This window comes from Halichoerus grypus, chromosome 11, assembly GCF_964656455.1.
Source record: "Halichoerus grypus chromosome 11, mHalGry1.hap1.1, whole genome shotgun sequence".
In the NCBI taxonomy this organism is placed as follows: domain Eukaryota; kingdom Metazoa; phylum Chordata; class Mammalia; order Carnivora; family Phocidae; genus Halichoerus; species Halichoerus grypus.
The window spans coordinates 83,155,719-83,176,885 of NC_135722.1; the positions used below are offsets into that span (position 1 = coordinate 83,155,719).

At 53.4% G+C, this 21,167-nt stretch overlaps 1 protein-coding gene across 4 annotated transcripts in view; it reads left to right on the forward strand.

The window, feature by feature from the left end:
* IGSF9B (immunoglobulin superfamily member 9B) overlaps positions 1-21,167 on the forward strand; it is a 50,281-nt gene that overhangs the window by 10,758 nt on the left and 18,356 nt on the right. For 3 of the 4 annotated variants that reach the window (XM_036088148.2, XM_036088150.2, XM_036088153.2), the window contains exons 2-15: positions 528-725; positions 2,469-2,615; positions 7,287-7,438; positions 7,711-7,828; positions 9,135-9,276; positions 9,596-9,741; positions 12,296-12,438; positions 12,756-12,896; positions 12,980-13,096; positions 13,377-13,527; positions 14,633-14,756; positions 17,115-17,290; positions 18,551-18,777; positions 19,590-19,674. In XM_036088148.2, the coding sequence (XP_035944041.2) occupies positions 528-725; positions 2,469-2,615; positions 7,287-7,438; positions 7,711-7,828; positions 9,135-9,276; positions 9,596-9,741; positions 12,296-12,438; positions 12,756-12,896; positions 12,980-13,096; positions 13,377-13,527; positions 14,633-14,756; positions 17,115-17,290; positions 18,551-18,777; positions 19,590-19,674 (2,067 nt within the window). The remainder of the gene's footprint in view (positions 1-527; positions 726-2,468; positions 2,616-7,286; positions 7,439-7,710; positions 7,829-9,134; positions 9,277-9,595; positions 9,742-12,295; positions 12,439-12,755; positions 12,897-12,979; positions 13,097-13,376; positions 13,528-14,632; positions 14,757-17,114; positions 17,291-18,550; positions 18,778-19,589; positions 19,675-21,167) is intronic. The other variant, XM_036088149.2, reaches the window with a different exon arrangement.

A 21,167-nucleotide genomic window follows, 5' to 3' on the forward strand; every position in this document is an offset into this window, starting at 1 on the left:
GTGGGAAGCATCCTGCACAGGAAGAGATTCCATATTTATACTCTCAGCTACAGCAGGCCCCTGTAGCCCAGGCTGCAGGTCTCCACAGCGAGGCTGAGGCCCCTCTACTTTCTCAGTAGCCAGACCTCTTGTAACTGTTTGGGGGGGGTACAGTGGGGGAGGACATGATCATGGCTATGCTTTTTGGATTGGGGAGGGAAGGTTTGGCTTGCAGGACTGGAAAGAACTGCTTCCCTCTCTTCTTCCCCGCTTCTTCCCCGTCTCAGGTTCACGGATACCTGGGACCCCCAGGGCCGTGGGAGGTATGAACAGGGAGGGGGAGAAGGGGGTTCAGGGTGCATTGGGGACCCTCTGGGGAGTGACTGAGCTTTTCAGGAGGAGGGCTGGGGTGGGCAGCTGGCCTTGGGGAGGGGGGTGGGGGATGGAGGTCCTTGGACACGGATGGGCAGGGGGCTGCCTCTTGGGCTGCAAGGGCAAGATCTCCTTGTCACCCCCCTTTGTGCATCCCAACTTTGCTGACCCACTAGCTGCCCACGGCCTGAGAGAGGAGCCCGAGTTTGTGACCGCAAGAGCCGGTGAGGCTGTGGTCCTGCGATGCGACGTGATTCATCCGGTGACGGGACAGCCCCCGCCCTATGTCGTGGAGTGGTTCAAGTTTGGGGTACCCATCCCTATCTTCATCAAGTTTGGCTACTATCCACCCCATGTGGACCCTGAGTATGCAGGTAAGGTCTGGGCTGCAGGGGGCTCCCCCCACCCCACCCTGCCATTTCCTCTCCTGGTTTTGGCATGGCTGGCCTTTTCCTCTCTCAGTGGTCATGGTCACTGTTCCTCCAGCCTTTCTCTCTATTGCTGCTTATCTTTTTCTGACTGGTCTGTTATCTGTTCTCCATAGTCTCTGCCTCTTTCCTCTCATCCTTTGGACTTTGGTAGGTTTTAATTAAGTGGTGGGGAGGAGAGGGACGAGGTGGCGCCGACACAGAGCATCACAGCACAGCTGGGGATGTGCAGGGGCAGAGGCAGGAGTAAGGACAAGGAAGCCTAGAGAGCCCACTGTGCAGGACAGCAGGGCTGCACTGGAGGGCAGCTCTGTGCAGGAAGAAGCTGAGTCAGAGCCCTGCTGCCCTTGGCCCGGCGTGTGCTGGTGGCCGCTGTGGAGTCCGGCTCTGTCTGCCTTGGCCCACTCCCTCCCTCTGGCTCTGAAGTTGGGGCCTCATCCCATCCCTGAGCGGAGGCAGACGTCTGGGGCTAGTTCATGCCATGGTGGTGGGCACCTGCTTTCTGCCTCCTCTGCCACTCCGGCCTCCCTCCCCCGGGCCCCCGGGTGTCTTGTTTTGCAGTTGCTCCTGCCAGCAGGGGCCTCGCTGTGTGTCACTGCCATGCCTGCCTGCCAGCTGGCCAGGGAGGAGAGTGTGGGGCGTGCATCAGCGTGCATATGTGAACGGGAGTGTGAGTGTGTGTGTGTGCACGAGTGCATGTGTGTGCTGGGGTTTTAAAGGAAGACAGGAAGCTGGCAGACCTTGCTTTTATCTTTACTTCTGACTCCTGAGGTCTGAATTGCGTTTCTCCCAGAAAGCTTCCATTTCTCTCTCTCTCCCTCTTGGGCCTATCTCTCACTCTCTTTTTGGCCGTGGTTGGTTTTGACATTCTGGTTTTTAGGCAGATTGTCAGTGTTGAGACAAGGATGAAAACAGACACTGGAGAAGCGGTGGGCTGAGGTGGTGGGTGAGGGAAGGGTGGGCCCTGAGGGCTGCTCCTCATCCTGGACTCCCATTCCGCTTGCCTCCTGCTGCATCTCTTACCTTCTCATCTCCACGAGTGAGACAAAGATGGCCTCCTAAAGGGGAAGAGGATGGAGTTAAGGGGGGTAGCTGGGGGGCCTCCGCTCTGCTTGCCAGCCCTATCCTCATTCTTGGGCTTACGCCCTGGTGTCTCCCACCACTCTGGTCCCTGCGTGCCCTCCCTCTGCTTTACCATAGGGAAGCCAGGCAGAGAGGTGCTGGGGGTGGGGACCCAGGTGGGAGAGGGATGTCACTCAGCCTGAACTGAGGTTCAGGGGCCTGCCCTAGAGTCCCCTACCTCACCTTCTTCTGTTTGCACCTTTTTCCCTCCCTTGCTTCCTCCCACTCTCTTTATTCAACTCTGCATCCCCCGTGCCCTTCCTTTGTCCCAAGAGACCTGCAAAAGGACAGGAGTATTCCGAGGGACTGCAGCTCTTCCCAGTGCCAAACCCAGAATGACAGTTGCAGCTGGGTGGGGCCAACTGAGGCTGGGAGAATGTCTCTGTGGCCAGGCTGCGTGCCTTTCCCTTTGCCACCTGCTGCCTGGGGTTGGTGCCAAATGTAATTTTGAGGCCCTGCCATGGGAAATGGTCGGAATGTTACAATGGGTCCTCTGCCTTTGGCGGTCTTGTGCTGCTAGCCTCGCCCTGATGGCCTCCTGGGCTTTTGTCCACTCTCTTTCTGCAGGCCGGGCAAGTCTTCATGATAAAGCATCCCTGCGGCTGGAGCAGGTTCGCTCTGAGGATCAGGGCTGGTATGAGTGCAAAGTGCTCATGCTGGACCAGCAGTATGACACCTTTCACAATGGCAGCTGGGTCCATCTTACCATCAACGGTGCGTATGGGCCTCATTCCTGGGGATGGGTGGGTGGGGGGCGACCTGGAAGTCTACACTCTGAGGACCTGCTTTAGGGGAAGCCTCTTTCCTGACTGTACCCTATCCCTGCGCCAAATCTCTGCTGCAAGGACGAGTCAGCAGGGCTGGGCCCCATTGAGTTAGCAGCTCCCACCTCCTGCTCGCCCTCAGCTGTCTCCCTAGAGCCTCTGGGGTCAGTGGAGGTGCATGGGAGAAGCAGCACGAGGTGGGGTTTGCTGTGGTTGTTGGCATCAGAGTTCCTTAGAGGGTGGTCGGAATCTGGTTCTTGAAACCAGAGGGTTAAGGCTTTGTGGAAGCCAAATTTGTAACTGCTGACACCATTTCTCAGCCTTGGGAAGACCCTGCTAGCCCAGGAAATGCCTTCCTACACTAGTGGGATTCCTGGAGTCCCACCGTGACAGTTTTCCTTTTTAGGTTAATATTTTGGTTCCTTGTTAAATATGTTCATTTGAGTGACATGCAGTGAGGGTCTGTTGTGTGCTTTGCCTGCACCAGGTGATAGGAAAACTGTGGTGACGAAGTCCAGACATGGTCCCTGCTTGTACTGGGTTTACTGTCCAAGGAAATGTAAGAATCCTGTGAAGAGTAACCATTTTAATGGCTGTCAGGTGTTTATAGCTCTCATGAAGTGAATTGTGCTGTGTGTTGATGCTTTTCAAGTGTTTGCAGAGGCCACATGTGAGCTGGCCCAGTTCCCAGTGCTGGTGTAGGCGGGGGGCCTGGGTCTGAGGCTGTGACCACACCAGGCACTGGGCCTTCTGTGTGTCCGCAGATGGAGAGTCTCTCTTGTGTCCCTGGGAGTCCTTACTTGGGAGGAGATACTCTGGAGGAGCCAGGAGAAGCTGGAACCGTGGAGAAAAATCTGGAGAAGTGGCATATATGCTTTGGATGTGCCACACACAGCTTGGGTCCTTATGGTTTTGATGTCTGTGACTATAGATGCTGTGGGTGGGAGAGACAAATTGATGTTCCTGGCTTGGAAGCTTCTGATGGTATTGATCTGCTCTGAAGGATGGCTCTGTCTGGCATGCCTTGTGGGGTTGGGTCATTCCTCCCACTGGGGTCAGGCCATGCTCTGTGGCTTGAGACCTCTCCAGGGTCCTGAAAGAACAGGCTATTTTAGCCAGGGCACTGATCTCTTAGCCATTGTGGTCCTAGACCAGTGTTGGTCCACACTGCCCAACCCATTCACTGCAGTTGGCTCCTGTCAGTCAGCCCCAAGAGACTGATTGGAGGCTTATTTTAAGTCTTGGGTGGGCTGTCCCCACCACACAGCAAGCTTTTGAGTCACCTCCTTTTGATGACAGCTGTTGTGTGTGCCCAGAACGAAAACTCGTCTTAATATTAGCCCAAGCAAAACATAATTAGGAAGGTAAATCGGCTGCTAAAAGCTTCACTGACTGAACACCGAGCCAAGAGTCCCCATGTTGCTTTCTGTGTCTCCTTTGCCCTTCCAAAGCCGGGCTGAAATCTCCACCCCCTTTTCTTTCATGTCATCCTGGCAGTGTCCATTTGGCTACCTGAGACATCGGGTGCTCAGTAGGCGCTCACATGTCAGGAAAGTAGAATTTAGTTAAGAGTTGTGTGTTCTGTTACGTCCCTGTGCACATGAGTGGGAGTTGATTCTTTGAGAATTCCTAATTGCTCAGAGTGGAATGAGCGTGGGACAAGACCTGAGAAGGTTTGGTTTATTTCACGAACCCACTGCATTCATTTCATGAATCCGATAGCTGTAGGATCCCGGGTAAGTCTCTGAGCATCAACTTCCAGTGCCTGTTTGCAGAGGTGTTGTGAGGATCAGATGAAATGCTGTGTGAGAAAGCGTCTTGCATAGTGTCTGGAACGTTAATTACATGTGGGTCAGCTGCTGGCCATCCTCTTTCTCAAGAGAGAAGAAAGATGAAATCAGATGAGCGTGTAGTGGGAGGGAGGCAGTAACACAGGAAGGTCCTCAGACTGGAAGATGCAGAGGACCGTGGTAGTTTGAAAGTCCTTGTCAATTCACAACACATCTCGAATCCTGGCTTTTAGTATTTACATGAGTAACCTGTATACCCTGGGCCTGGAGATCAGGCTGGAGTGCTCCTTGTAAATCTTGTAAGTAAAGGGAAGTCACACACACACACACACACACACACATTTTGAATGTTTTCTCTGTGGCAGGCTCTGGGGACATAGCAGTGGACCCAACCCAGACCTAGCTCTTAAGGAGACTTCCAGAGGCAGTAAGCCCAGGGACAATTGCAGTATGGGCTTTGGGAGAACAAAGGAGGGAGAGCTTCTCTGAGGGAGTGACTCCTGTGCAGAGACCTGACTAGGGAGTTAGCCAGGTGCAGGGGTGGGAGGTGCGGAAGGGTATTGCAGGCAGAGGGAACAGCATGCCTGGAAGCCTAGAGGAAGGAGAGTCAGTGTGTTCAGGGAGGGCGGGCAGGTTGCTCATAGGGAGGTGTTGGGCAAGAAAAGCTAAGAATTGCTTCCCTCTCTGCCCCAGGCTTCAGAACCAGAGTTTACCATAGAATACTTTGCCCTTACCAAGGAGCCTTCCTCCCAAATGGGGAGAACAGAACAGACACCTTTCAAGGTGAGAGAGCTCTCTCCCTTTATTCCCCCCCTCCCTTCATCCCGAGTTCTGAGGTTCCTTCCAGCATAAATATTTCCATTATGGAAGGAAAGAGTCTAGAGAGAGTTCCAACATTCCATTGCTTCCAAACTAGAATGTTTAGTGTGAGGCATTTTCTGACAGATTTCACCTTTGGAAAATGAAAGGCCAGTGAAAAATTAGAATTACAAATGGTCTCATTCTCCTTCTGTGTTTTCCTGAGACCAGTTGGGTGGAAACAAACCCAATTATTCCTTTATCACATATAAAAGACCCAAAAAGCCCAAGCCAAGTCTTGCTTTAGGTTAGTGAATTACTTGGAGGAGAGGCCAGCCTATTTCTAACCTGCACTATTAATTATAGGGCACTTGTAAAAAAGAATTAAGCCTGGAAATGTAGCTGGCAAGCTAACACCTAATTCTGTAAATAATCGAAAGGCAAACCATTATTTTCCTGAAAACTAGAGATTGTTCAAAGTACTTTCCTGATTAGCACCTAAATAATAAAGTAATTATGTAATTAGTAATTAATTTGTCACTTCAGGACGTAATTTAATTTATTATCTTTTCTTTTAAGCTTGACACCAGAGGTAATAGAGGCTGAGGCTGTATTAGCTGCATTTCAAGGGGCAGGTTTGGCAAGATGGGCTCTGTTGGAGATGAACACACATTCCATTTCAGAAGTTGGGATTTCAGAATCCCTGTATAAGGATTTGGGATGGTTTTTGCCATCACTTTTATTGCATTAGATGTTGGATGAGGATTGACATGCTTGAAGGTGTCCATTGTGTGTATTTCGTGTGTGATGAAGTATGCTTCTTAATTCACTTGGTATTCACCCTCCCAGTGCCCCCTGTGTGCCCACGCTGGGCTAAGGGCATTGGAAATGATTGAGGAAAGTGGTCTTGTCATGATCTTGCTCCTAGGAAGTTTTGTGTGTTTGAATTTGTGTTGGTCTGTAGGTGTGTGTATGTGTGTATACTAAATGCGTTTGTCCATTCAACAGATGTTTGTTGTGTGCTCTGTTACATGCCAGGAACTGTGCGAAAAGCTGGGCATGCAGTGGGATTTGCAGAAAAGACCTTTCTTCTCAGGGAGAGTCAGTGATTGTTGCTTTAAAGAAAATAAAGTGGTCCAAGGGGTTAGAGAATGCTGGAAGTGTTATCTTAGATGGGTTGACCACTTAAGGCAGAGATGGCATTTTAGCAAAGGTTTGCATGAACCAAGGGAGTGAGGTCTGGGTACAGAGAAGACAGCATATGCAAAGGCCCTGGGGTTGGGCGTTCTTGGCACATTCGAGGAAGACAAAGACGGCCAGGGTGGCTAGAGTACAGTGAAGGGGGTATGTGGTAGCAGACGAGGCTGGCAGAATGAGGGGCAGGCAGGACCAAATCTCAAAGCATTCTGACTGGTTCTCAGGGCAGCGCTGTCTGGAGAGGTGATTCCCATCTCAGAGCTTCTCATGGATGCCTCAGAGGTTTCTGGGGAGATGATTATGATAAGAGTAATGGCAAAATAACCAACATTTCACACATATTTATCTTACAAGATCCCTTTCACAAACTTTATCTCACTTACTCCTCACCTCAATCCTGGAGGGGGCCAGATTTAGGTAAAGCCCAGAGAGGCTGAGTGAGAGACTGGGGGATGACAGAGCAGACTGGAGCTGGGGGCAAGTGTGCGCATGCTGTGAGAGAGCTTGCTTGTTTATTGCTCTGTCCTTAGTGCTGAGCATAGTGGCCTCCTTATAGATGCTCAGCAAACGTTTGTTTATTGGGAATTAGCTGAGTATGGTGGGAGAAGTTGAGAATTTGCACCCAGCCAGACTGACTTTGAATTTCAGGTCTCTCCTGCCCCTGTACGACTCATGGGCAGAGGATTTTACCTGTCTGCCCCTTCCTTCGTTTATCCGAGCACCTCGCAGAGGGTTATGTATGAACACAGTGGGCGTGGTGCCTGGCGCGGGTGGGTGCTGCATGCAGGGCAGCAGACTGGCTAACCCCCCCACCCCCGCCCCGGGTCTCTCTGCAGCTCCTCCCACCTTTACAGAAACACCCCCGCAGTACATCGAGGCCAAGGAGGGTGGCAGTGTTACCATGACCTGCACAGCTTTTGGGAACCCCAAGCCCATTGTCACCTGGCTCAAGGAGGGGACACTCCTAGGTGCTAGTGGGAAATACCAGGTAAGTGTGATTCTCCATTGGAACTGCTGCACTTCTTCCTCCTTGCTCCCCTTCCTTTGCCTCCTCCCTCTCCTCGGCGGCCTCACACTTCATGTGACTGGTAACACTCTGCTCAGCACGCAGCCTGGCTGGTGTCTGGTTGGAGGGAGATGAAACATGAAGTGCCTGGCTCCATATTCCCCTAGTGCATGAGCCCCAAGTCCCTCTCCGCCTGGGGGTGGCGTTGGTGGGGCCCCTGGTGGGTGCTGAGCTCCGTCTCTCCTTGGCCCCAGGTGAGTGATGGCAGCCTGACGGTGACATCGGTCAGTAGGGAGGACAGAGGCGCCTACACCTGTCGTGCATACAGCATCCAGGGAGAGGCTGTCCATACCACTCACCTGCTTGTCCAAGGTAAGAGCAATTCCTCTCCTTTTCATGCCCTGGACCTTTTGCAGGGACTTCCAGCCCATCTGAGCTGCAGAGGGGTTTGCCCAGGGCATAGTTGGCACAGCTGGGGTGGCTGGAGAGATGGGCAGCCCATGAGGAGTGGGGTCGGGCTCCTCCCGAGTATTGTGTAGCTCACAGCCAGAGCTCCCATGGTGGCCTGCTGTGGCCATCACGTGGGATGGTGGGAGGCACCATGTTGAGTGGGTTTTGGGTTTCTCTTTCTGTCCAAATAGTGTCCTGCCATGCCTCCATCTAACCCAGGGGAGGGGACCTCTCTCAGGTTCCCACCCCATTAGTGATGGCGTCAGGAATTCAGTCCAAACCGCAGACGTTTAAACAACACTGAGGGCATTTGGCAGAGCTGGGGTCTGCCTGGTCAGCACTGGGAAATGCCAGTTCGCCCTGCCTGGGACCCCAGAGTGCTCCAGAGGGGGCAGCATCTGGGTGGCGGGGTCTCTTTGTGCTGAGCCGAGCCACATTCTTTGCCTGCCCCCCACTACCGGAGGAACAGCGAGGGCTAGGGGTGGCTGTCTGGGCTGCCAGGGCTGCTGAGACACATGTTCTTTCTGCCTCCTTCTGACTTGGAGTGTTGAGTGGCGGCGGGGGCCAGAGATCCCTCTGCAGCTTGGAGAAGAGCTGCCCTCTCAGCAGAGAGCTGTCTGGAAAGCCAGCACCAGGGAGGGTAGGGATTTCATGCCCTGGTGACTCTACTTGCCCCCTGCCTCCTCGCCCCCAATCTGCCCTCTGGACCTCTGGCTGATAAGCAGCACAAGCCCCTTAACTCCTTCAGAGGCCAGATTATTCCTTGCTCTGGATTGAAGAGAGTGGCCTTTGTCCCTCCTGCATGCCCCCTGCTTGGATGGGCAGGAAGGGGTGTGTGTGTGGGGGGGGGCGTCAGAGGGCTGGTTTGGGGAGCCAGGATTTATAGAGGCCATGTATGCATGGAGGTGGGGTGCAGGTATACACCAAGAAGGGTGTCTGCAGCGGGCTCCAGGGGCTGGGGCACACTGTGGCCACATCCCAGGACCTTTTGCATCTCTGGGACCTGTAAGAAGAGTAAGAAGCTGAGCACTGGCAGCAGCTAGAAGCATCTCTGTGACAGGTGCCCAGGGTATGCTGCTCCCTCGTGGGCCAGTGCTGCCCCCCAGCTCCCTCCCAGAGTTCTGGGCACCCCTTCCCGAGGTGTCTCAGACCTTCCTGGGAGGCCCCCCGAGCTGTCGCTCTCCCCTCCCGCACCAGGTAAGGTCATGTTTATTTCCTCTTTCCCCAGGGCCTCCTTTCATAGTTTCCCCTCCTGAGAACATCACTGTCAACATATCCCAGGATGCTCTGCTCACCTGCCGGGCAGAGGCGTATCCCGGCAACCTCACCTACACCTGGTATTGGCAGGATGAGAACGTCTACTTCCAGAAGTGAGCATGCTGTCCTGCCCTCTCAGGGGGGTCTCCAGCCACCAGGCCTCCCAGGGGCAAGGCTTTGAGCAGGGGCTGCCACAGGCCGCCCTTGGCCTCTGGGAGCTTGCAAGAGGGGTGGTCTAGCCTGTCCCCTGTGCAAGGCCAGGGTCTGCACGGAGCAGCCTTGAGAGGGGCCAGGAAGGTGAGGAAGTCCGGCTCTCCTTGCCTCATTCGCAGGGTGAGGGGACTCCTTGCTGCCTTGCTCTGCTGTCTCATGGAAGACCCTCTTCCCTACGTGCCAACCCCCACCCTTCCTTGTCTCCTTGTGTGTTTGCAGTGACCTGAAGTTGAGAGTGCGGATCTTGATTGATGGGACCCTGATCATCTTCCGGGTGAAGCCTGAGGATGCGGGGAAGTACACCTGTGTCCCGAGCAACAGCCTGGGGCGCTCCCCCTCTGCCTCAGCGTACTTAACTGTGCAGTGTGAGTAGGGGCGAGGGAGAGCCACACATGGTGGGGGTTCCAGAAGATGCAGGCCTCATTAGCCGGACCGAAGGCTGGAGGACAGCAAGAGACCGAGGGTCATTTGAGGGAATGTGGGCAGAGGAATGACAGGAAGCAGGGACAGCCCAACAGGAGGCCAAGACCTGGACTGGTCAGTCGAAGTGAAGCTAGCACTTGCTGGGCGTCTCCTATGGGCCAAGCATCGCTCCACGTGTTAGCTGATTCATTCCGTCAGCCAAGCTTAGATTGGATTCAAGGATCGGCAGACCTTCTGAGCAGTTGTCCTTGCAGTGAATGCTGGCCAGCACCTCTCTCTGGACCATGAACAAGATGCTCTCTGGTGCTTTATCTCCCTCAGGTATATGAGGGAAGGCAGGTGGAACTGATGCAGGGTTAGATTTCCTGCCAGCTCTATGCCTTCCCCCACTGTGGACGGTTGTGTGGGGTGAGGGGTACAGAGCCCTCTTCTGGGGTGACTTGATCTAGTTCTGCCAACACCTGGCTCCCTCCTGGCTTTCTCCTTGCTCTTCTCTCAGGCTGCCAGAGATCCAAATGGATGAGCTCCTCCTCATGGCAGAACAGCCGAGGGCTTTTGTGCAAGCACAATAATTCAGTTTGCTAATCTTGAATCCGTCAGCATAGTCAATGCTTTCCCACCCCCTGGCAAGCTGATCATTGTGAGAAAGAGAGAGAAGGATGAGTAATGAGGATTAATTTCTTCCTTTTGATTTGTGGATGGCCCTGTCACTCAGACAACAAAGGTGCTGCCTTGTTACCGTAGGTGACAGGCTCTCCATCACTTGAGGGCTGGTGTGGGAGAGCCTTCTGAGAACAAGCAGAAGAACAGTCGGTGACCCCGGGAGGTGGGGCTGGTCTCCGAAGCCACTCTGCAGAGCTGGGTGTTTGCACTTGTCTCCTGTTGAATGGGCCTCGGGGTGTCAGAGCCAGGCTGGACCTTTGAGCCCTGCTCAGCTGCTAACCTCACATTCTCATCGTTTTCTTCTCGATGCAGTGACTTTGCCAGCAGGGACAAAGGCGACACTTCACCATTTCCACTGTCATCAACTTTAAAGGGCTTTCAGCACGCTACATTAGGAGTCCCGAGTTTTTAAGGGCTCTGAGGCCCAAGAAAAGCGATGTGATGTGACCCAGGACATCAGGCCTGTCCCACCCAGACCTGCAGTAGGAAAAAGCCAGCCAAGAAGCTATTTGCACGTGACTTAGCTTGTGCCCCAACCTGTGCTGGATGTGAAGGGGCCTGGGGAAGGGAAAAGTCCACTTGGAGTAGCATCTTGTCTGGCTAGGTCACTTGGGCAAAAAGGTGGCAGTGGCAGAGGGAGAGAGCCAACAGGGGCGGTCTTCAGAAGGATGATGAATCTAACCAGGAGTAAGCCCCCCATCCATGAAGCCGTGGGCCATTTTTCTGCCGAGAAGGGTGTGTGGTTTCCCCGTCTCTCCCCAGTGCCATCACCCACTCCCGCTTGTCCTTTTTTACCTCCTTCTTGCCTTCAAAGAGAATCCGGGGGGTGAGATTTCCAGGTGGGTGAGACAAGGATCTTTATTTCTGCTAAAAAGCAGTGTTCAGAGTATTTCCCATTCATAAACCCTTTGAAAATCTTGGAGGAAAAAAAAAAAACCTCTACATACAAAAGTAGGAAGCTATGTCTAAATATATAACTCGGCCTGGTATTTATGTAATGCTGTTCTCTGAAGAGCTCCAAATGCTTAAAAGATACCAGCTCATTCATCCTCACTGCCTCACTGGAAGTTCTGGATCTTTCTCCTTGGTAGCCCTCAGGGGAAATTGGAGGAATCGAAAGTTGATGAGTCACCCACATCACAGGATGTGCCGCTCTTGGTGTTCTCCTGAGAACCTTTCATCCGTTCTGTGGCCAGGGTTCATTCTGCATTCCAACTGCACAGAGGGGAAACTGAGGCTCAGGGGGCCTGGTCAACTAGCACAATAGAGAGGAGAGAAAAGAACCACCGGTGGTCATGCCTCTGAACACCTTATGCATAGAACTGACGTTCTTCTTCTGGCTTAGGATGTGGACCGAGAGCTGCTTGGTGTCCGAGAGAGATTTGGGATAAGGAGCAATTGGTGGAGGGTGTGGTCAAACGTTGACTTCGAGTTTGGAGTCCAGGGGCTGGAGATATGCACGTTGAGAGTCCTTGTTCTGCAGTTCAGTCCATGCGTGGAAGCATTTGAGGAGTGTTATGGGTCGGAGCAGGCTAGAACATGCCTTAGTTCTGGACAGGCAAAAGCCACCTGCAGCCTGCACTGCATTGGGGTGGCCTGGTGTGGCCTCTGGGCTTTGTCTGTCTTGCTCCTCATGGTGGTCCCGGCACCTGGCACTGTTGTGAGCACTGAGGACACATGGGTGGGTGGGTGTGAATGGCAGTTCCTCGGAGATGGGGTATCTGTATGAGACCCTGGGGGTGTGTGAGGAGTCTTGGCCCCCTGCCCAGATTTCTCACTCCTTGACTTCCCTCATGCCTTTCTTCTCTCTCACCCCACACGACCCCTCTGCAGACCCAGCCCGTGTCCTCAACATGCCCCCTGTCATCTACGTGCCCGTGGGAATTCACGGCTATATCCGATGCCCTGTGGATGCAGAGCCGCCGGCCACCGTGGTCAAATGGAACAAGGATGGCCGCCCCCTGCAGGTCGAGAAGGTGCTAGAGAGATGCATGTGGGGGTCACAGTGAGACACACTCTCCTGCCGCTGAGGTACTGCCTCTGAGGGTCTGGTTCCCTGCCAGGACTCCTCCACTCCCCACCAGAAAACTCTAGGAACACAGAACTACTTCCTGTGGGGGTCTGCCATCTGGTAGAGCTTGCGCCATTCTCCCAGGGCACTTAGACAGCCCCCGCCCCAGGCTAGCTGGGGCTCTGCCCGGGCCTGCCAGCTCAGGGCTGGCCTGGCGGGGGCCGGGACCGAGCTTCTGCCCCCTGACCATTGCTCCCTGCTCTGCTCTCTGTGCTCTGGCAGAACCTGGGTTGGACCCTGATGGAGGATGGCTCCATTCGGATTGAGGAGGCCACAGAGGAGGCTCTTGGCACTTACACCTGTGTGCCTTACAACACCTTGGGGACCATGGGCCAGTCTGCTCCCGCACGGCTTGTCCTGAAGGTGAGGCCTGGGGCTGAGAGTGGCCCCCGTGGGAGTGGGTACCTGAAACGCTCAACGTCATGGCCTTGCTGTGCTCTCCCTAGGACCCCCCGTATTTTACGGTGCTACCAGGCTGGGAATATAGGCAGGAGGCCGGCCGGGAGCTGCTCATTCCCTGTGCTGCTGCAGGGGACCCTTTCCCTGTCATCACGTGGAAAAAGGTACCTCTGGGTTCTGGAGCTCCTGGGAAGTGTGGCGGATGGGCAAGACCTATAGTGGCTCTGTTCTAAAAGGGCCAGGTGCTGAGTAGCGGGGCTGACTTCTAGAGTGCTGGGTCCTCTGGAGGAGGGGCGGCGGGGGTGCAGGCCGAGTGTGCGGGTTCTGCTCTCTTCCTGTTCTCGGACTTCTGACGTGTTGGTGGCTTCTCTTCTTCCCTGTCGACCTGGTTCCTCCCCTGCCACCCCGCTCCTGCCTTCCTCTTTGCCCCCTTGTTTGGCCAAGGTAGGGAAGCCCAGCAGAAGCAAGCACAATGCCCTGCCCAGCGGGAGTCTCCAGTTTCGAGCCCTGAGTAAGGAGGACCACGGGGAGTGGGAGTGCATCGCCACCAACGTGGTCACCAGCATCACTGCCAGTACCCACCTGACCGTCATCGGTACGGGGGCTGTGGGCAGGAGGGCTGTGGTCTGGGTGCTGGGCACTGTCCACCCTTTCTGAGCGTCTTTCCTGAATCAGCCCACCCCTGATCCTGGAGCCTGCTGCGTGTAGCCTGAGCCCTCTATAGACTCTGGGTAAGGGAAGGTGACACGGGGCCTGTCCCGGGGAGATCCTTTTCTGGCAGAATGTACCCAGCAACACTGCCATATAGAAATGGGGCAGGTGCGTGGGCAGGGGCAACTGCTCAGAGGTCTGTGTCTAGGACCTAGAAGGGGAGCTGGAAGAACGGAATGAGGGGGACCTGGGAGGGGACCCGTGCGCTGAGCTCCATAGGCTGGGCTTGGCATGGAGATTCCTGGCGTTCCCATTTCCTGGGGTGCCAGGCGTTATGTTTCCCTTCTTCTGCCTGAGGTGTGTGTCCCTAAGACCTCAGCTTGTACCGTTGTAGCCTGCCCCTCTGGGGACTGACAGCCAGTCGTAACGTGGCCAACACTTTGAGCATTTACCACCAGTTTTAGGCTCTGTACCAAGTGGTGCCCCATCATTTATAACCTGTGAGACGAGAGCTGGTAAGTCCCCAGTGTACATCCATTTGAATCCAAGGCTGGCATGGATCGCACACCTCACCGAGCATCGCATCGCTAATGAGTGCTGGGTCCAGGACCCGAACCCAAGTTGAAGTTCTTAACAGTTGTGTTGTGCTGCCTCTCACTCTGATGTTCGGGTGGAATATGGCTGTCTCATGAGGCCAGAGAACTTGACAGGACGGGGGCTTTTTGGCTTTGCCTGTGACCTTAAGGGAGAGTGTCTCTGTTTGCCAGGTGAGCACAGGACTTTAGCCTGGGGTGACGAAGGTTCTGGTTTCCCTTTGGCCATATTCCTGTTGCTCATGCCATGTCTTGCTAGAAGGACTGGATGGCACAGGGGGACGGGTTTCCTTCTGCAGCCCTACTGCTCAGGGTGTCCGCCCCTCAGAGCATCCCTGGCCCCTGAGCACTGCGCTTGGGGCACTGCATTTTGCTACTGTGCAGTGTGCCCCTGTGGGTATCCAGCTCACTGGACCCAGTTCATTTCAGTCTGAGAGGACTTCACTTGGTCTCCAGGCACCAGCCCCCATGCCCCGGGCAGTGTCCGGGTCCAGGTCTCCATGACAACTGCCAACGTGTCCTGGGAGCCAGGCTATGATGGAGGATTCGAGCAGACATTCTCAGTTTGGTACGGACCTCTGTGAGTCACCCCCGCATGCTTTGCTCTCTGCTTCTCCCTCCCCCAACCCCCGACTTCAGTCAGTCCCTGGGGTGGGTAGACGTTATGAGAAGGATATGGTTCTTCGCCTGCTAGACCTCTAGGCAGTGAGGTGTGTTGACGCAGTGACTAGGTCTTGTGGGGGAGGGGTGTGTCTCTGAGGGATTCCGGGCATTCTGCATTCCCAGCCTGGAAGGTTTGGGATGCCAGTTTAGGTTGTTTCCTGAAGTGACCATCACCCTCTGCTGCTCTTTCCCCAGCTTATCTCATGACCCCTTTTTGTGTCCTTGGTTCCTGCTTCTTTTAGGTCTGTCCTCTGGAGTCTGGAAGAGACTCCTAATCTTCAAGGGCATTGTGAAACAGCCCAGCCGGAAGTGTAGAATCTAATTTCTATTCTATCACTTCCCCAGTGGTTCCAGAAACCGATTTGAAGTGGTGCTTGCCTTCTGGCCTTGTCTTCAGCATCTCTATTTTCTCTAGGACCCTGTGTCTCTATTGTGTTTATATCTCTGCTGTTAATTTGGCCAGATGTAGTGATTTGAGATCTTTGCCTAAGCCTTGGGGTAGGTGAGGGATCTCAAAGATGCACAAATCAGGCTGAGGTCAGGAGGCACAGAAAAGATGGAGAGAGGAGCCATAGCTGACCTCCTTCCCATTCCCCAAAGATTTCTCTTCCCACACATTCCTATCCTGAGCCAGGAACTGGCCACCTGCAGCGTGGGACATCCTTGAGCAGGAAGGATGAGTCCTCCCACTTCCTCCTTTTCAGACCTGCCTCGTCTGAGTGTATTCCCGATCAGGCTCAGCCAGAGCCTGGGAAGGAGGAAACATCCCTGCAGAGGACAACTCATGGAGATTCAGGGAGAGCCCTTGATAGACTTCTCAACAGCAAGGAAGGTTGAGAGGAAGCTGCCCTCTTTCCCATCATGGTGATTTGTGGATATGTCCTGAATATCCTAGGGGTTTTGAGTTCTGGATAGGCACACTGGACCTAGATGGTGAGCGTGGGGAGCTCTCTGAGTTGCAACCAGAACATCCTCTAATCCTTATCTCTGGTCCTCCGGAGGTTGGGGAGGGGGCCTGGAGTAAGTGGGAGGGGGTTGCTCCTGACAACTCTGTCAGGTGGCCACTGCAAGAATCATGGTGCTGCCGGGTGGCTGTGTGTCCAGGGAAGGGCGTTTGGCATGGCCAAGCCATGTTTGGGGACGTCCAAGTGGCAGGTCTGGGCGTAGATTGGGGTTTCCCTCACTGCTTGCAGTCCTGCTCCACGCTGCTGCTCATTTGCACCGCTTTATTACACTTTGCTCACTTGCTTTGGTGCCCGGGGCCGGGATGGGGGGTATGGGTGGTTGCAAAGTTTGGGGAGTTCTCCTTCCCTCCTCTCGTTCTGATTGCCTCTGACTCTCCCAGTACTGACTCAGACATTTGGCACTAGCTTCTTTTTTGCTGTGCTTTCTGCTGCCGCAGCTCAAACTCCTAAGCATTCATGGTAGTGAGCCTTTAAACATAGAGGGAACCCGGTGGGCGGGCGTCCGCTAAGTTGTAGCTCAGAGCCGCAAGAAGAAAGCTGCCCAGGGTCTCAATCCCATAGGATGATGTCTCCTCCCCGTGGTGATGCCGGGGCACTGCACCTGTAGACAGCTGGCTTCATTGCCAGTGGAGAGTTAGGTGGGCGGTATAGAACAAGGCCTAACCTTCACTCCTAGTTCCAGTGTTCTCCACGCACAGCGTGACCTTCCCCTTGATGGTGAGTTCTAACCGTTAAGGCCTTAAGGATCCTGGTCCTCACTGTGGGGAAACCCCTGGTTATTTTTGTCATATACCCTAGACTTCCTCAGATGCCTCAAAGCTGGTTGGACTGAGTGAGCCCTCTGGGTTACTTGACGTCCCACTTTTGGCTGTCCCTGGGAGGGTGCGCAGCTGAGGTCACCTGGGTTCTTTCCCTAGTCTGCCATTGCTGAGCTGCTCATCCTCACTTTCCCATGATGGTACCTGCCTTGTTCCTCGTGTCCTGACTTCTCTCAAGGCAGAGCCACTCTCAGCGTTGTGACCAGGGTGAGATTCTCCCAAAATGCACTTGGTAGTTTGACCAGGATCTTGAGTGTCACTTATACTTAAGGGCTCCTCTTAGCAAAGGAGGTATAAGGCAGTGGCCGGTGACCTGATACAGCCAAAGTTGGGTATTTCCCACCTTTGGTCATTACCTCTTTCTGTTCCAAAGCCTGGGAAGGCCAGGTCTGCCCACCGCCACCTCCTTGAGGACCTTGCATGCACTCTCCTGTCTCCAGTGTAACCCACCCCACCCCCTTGTCCCCGATCCTCTCTCTTTCTTTTGGCCAGGATGAAGCGGGCACAGTTTGGGCCCCACGACTGGCTGTCTTTGCCAGTGCCACCGGGACCCAGCTGGTTGCTAGTGGACGCCCTGGAGCCTGAGACAGCATACCAGTTCAGCGTCCTGGCCCAGAACAAGCTGGGAACGAGCGCCTTCAGTGAGGTGGTCACTGTGAACACTTTAGGTGAGGGCCTCAGGCTGGGATGTCTTGAGGATATTTCCTGGAGGAGCTGAGTAAGGACGATAATGGTGGTGGTGATGGTCCTTGCAACTAACTTCACTGCTTACTATGTGCCAGGCACCTTCCTACGTGCTTTACGTAATCATGTCATTTGCTCTCACAGGAAGGACTTGTCATACCGTTCTGTGGGGTTTGCCTGGACCATAGTGCCTTGTCCCACGTCAGAGCACTTTGGGCTAGATTCCTGTTAAGGAAGAGGCTTAGCATTTATCCTTCCTTGCTAAGCCACATGTTTGCATCTTCCTGTGGCTTCACAGGGCAGGCTGGGAATCCTGCCTCCTTCTGTGCTCTTACCGATTCTTTCCTCTGGCCCATGGCCTCGTTTGGTGGTGGGCGTGTGGCCAGTGCTCCCTGTCGAATCTTCTAGTCATGCCAACTCTTCCTTCCTGGACCAAGTGGCTCACTCCATCCCACCCCAAGAGCATCTGTGAACAAGTGGCACCCCTCCGGCCCGTTCCTGGATCCTTTACTGCCACCAAGGGGTGCAGCAGTGATGGGATGCCCACCCCTGCTCTAGAACTTTCTTCCCTGGTCCTTGTTTTCCCACCTGGGCCAAGAAGGCAATTGAGAGCAGAAGTGAGCTATGGGAAGACATTCCTACTTCCTTAGAAGAGAACATAAGATATGTTTTGTAATATCTTTTTAAAGATACTATCTTATTTAAAAGATTACATCCAATTCTTCCATCTTCCTCACTTGGTTCCCCTTTGTTAGCTTGTCTTTTTTTTTCCTTTTCCTTTTGAGGGACTCCATTCTCTCATCTATGTTTTTATTTTTTATTTTTTTTTAAAGATTTTTTATTTATTTTTTGACAGAGAGAGAGAGACAGCAAGAGAGGGAACACAAGCAGGGGGAGTGGGAGAGGGAGAAGCAGGCTTCCTGCAGAACAGGGAGCCCGATGCGGGGCTCTATCCCAGGACCCCGGGATCATGACCTGAGGCAGACGCTTAATGACTGAGCCACCCAGGCGCCCCGCATCTATGTTTTTGGAAGTGCTCAGAAAGTAGGATCATGTGGGCCACTTCCCTTGGGTGAGGAGGGCTCTTTTATGTGACAGTCTTGTCCCTGAAATGACTCATGCAAGGGAATGTGACACATTCTGAGGGACGCATGATGAGCCAGAAGACAGCATGGAGGGAGGTGAGGGAACAGTGACCTCAGCACCACCATGCGCCTTCTCTCTCTCTTCCCTCTGTGCTGCAGCATTCCCTATCACAACTCCAGAACCCCTGGTGCTGGTTACCCCACCAAGGTGCCTCATAGCCAACCGGACCCAGCAGGGTGTACTCCTGTCTTGGCTCCCCCCTGCCAATCACAGCTTTCCCATTGACCGCTACATCATGGAATACCGTGTCGGGGAACACTGGGAGATCTTAGATAGTGCCATCCCAGGCACTGATGGAGAGTTCTTTGCCAAGGATCTGTCACAGGTGAGGTGCCCAGCTTTTCCCTGCTGCTGTTCCCAAATTCTGAAAGTGACATGACTCGCTGGAGTCACCGGAAGCTTTGAGTGACCCAAGCCAGGTGTACGAGGTCCAGCCGTGTACTGTCCCCCCCCACACACCAATTCCTTTCTTCTCAGATCTGCTACCAAAGTCTGGGATCCTCAGGTCATGGCAACTGAGGGCAGGTGAGGAGCCCCGAATGTGTAACTAGAGAGTGACCTCAGCTCCCTGCTAGGAGTCTAACTTCGGCTGGGCAGAGGATTTCCCAGAAGGATAGTCTTCTAGCTTTGCCCAGGGAAGGACCCCTGCTTTAACAATTTAGACTCCCTGGAGGAAGTTACATTATTTTTTTTTTCCCAGCTGACCCCCTTTAAACTTTGGTGTCTCTCTAGCTGGAGAGAGGAAGCAGCTTATTTCATGGATACAGACAATCTCATCTATCTTTCTGTCTTCCTTCCCTGGACACTCATTTAGTGGTAGAACTGGCTCATGGGGGCTCCTAAGAGAGAGCCCATATTGTGTGCATCTCTTTCCAACTCTGCTTTCAGTGACCTCACACTTGTAGATTGAAATCTGCCATGGTGAGAGTATTTTTACCATGGAAATTGGCAAATGCTACAAATCAGGACTTTTTTTTTTTAAACTGAGGGCTGGTTGTTCATCACTTCCAGTATGCCACTGCTTTGGGTACCCTGTTCCATGAGAGATCATTGCAGGGCAGGTGGGGGAGGGTCAGTAGTGGGTCAGTGGCTGTCTCAGGTCCGTAGGCTGACAGGATCTTGTCCTGGGGGCTGTAGGACACCTGGTACGAATTCCGGGTTCTGGCCGTCATGCAGGATCTGATCAGCGAGCCCAGCAACATCGCCGGCGTCTCCAGCACAGGTACTTGGCCGGGCGGGGGTGGGTGGGTGGGTGGTCTGTTACAGCTGTAGGATATAAGAGCCATGTGGATGTCCTTTGCAAGATAGCTAATATGGGGAGGGAGGATGAAATGGAAACGAGAGCTCTGGTGGAAACTGAGTCACCGCATTTCTTAAGGTCACTGCATTTCTCCAACCCATCCTTCTGCTTCCATGATGGACAGGATTTCTCCAACTAAAGAGCTGCATTTATGACACTTTCTATAAGATAGCCACAGGGAGAAACATAGCTCATCTTCTCATGATAGTAGTCAAAAAGAACTTGGTTTATGTTCTTTTGCTATAAAATCCCTGTTTCCTCCAGTGCTGTCCTCTGTAATGGACTGGGGCGGTGAATTGGAGAGATAGCAGGTCAGCACATATTTGTTGAAGGCCTATTATAAGACTGCTTTATAATTATGGTGGTTTTATTTGGAAAATTGCTGTTTGGTGTTGTTTCCTCCACTCCTTCGTCTCCCTAGATTTTATTCAGGCTAAATAAAGCCAACTCCCTAGCATTTTCCCCATTTATCTTTCTTTCTCTTGGCCCTGGTCCCATTTCTACACATCTTTCTCTAGCTACAGTTCCTGAGACAGCAGAGCCCCTCCCTTGCCCAGTGAAGTGGCTCCCTTGGTATGGGAAGAGGCTTTTGCTTAGTGATTAAGCAATGGCACCATTTCCATGGGCACTGCTCACACAAGGACCTGCGGGACCAGTTGGCAAGGAGCTTGGCCAAGAAGCTCATGCAGCAGGACTCACAGAGCTACAGAAGCACCAGGGCAGGCAGACTTGGGGAGGGACGGGGAGGACCCAAGTGGCACCAGAGCACTGGGGGCCGTGGGGGGTGACTTTTGCCTCATGTTAGACATGATGCACCATGGACCTTTTTTTCTTTTCTTCCTTCCTTCTTTCTTTTCTTTCTTCCTTTCTTTTTTTTTTTTTAACTACAAAAGTACCCTGTCTTGGCTTCCTTCCAGGGAGGGGACTCAGAGAGAAGGAGGAGCAGGGAACAGAGCTTAAAGCCAAGGCCAGAATAGAAGACTTGAGGGTTTTCATCAGTGAACTGTTCTGTGTTCAGTGGCTTTATGTCTGGCACCTGAAAGGAAGCCCAAATACCGGGAAGACTCCCCATGGGTGAATGAAGGCACAGCGCCCTCAGCCGCCCGTCTCTGAGCCCCCCATTCCCAAAGGCTATAGCATTCCATTTGCCCACTCATCAGCGTGATTTGGGTTATTTTCATCCATTGTTCTTTTCAGCAGAACGATGGGCTCTGGCCAAATATATCAGAATCCACAGAATCTAAAGAGTGGCACTTTCTATTATAACTGACTTTGAAGTGGGGTACAGTAGATGGGGGCCTAGTTCTGGCTCCGTCACTAACAAGCAGTATGGATTTGGGCACAAAGTGAAACTCACTTCTTTACCTGTAAAATGAAATTGGACCTGCGTTGAATGTCCCTGCTGGCTCCAGCAT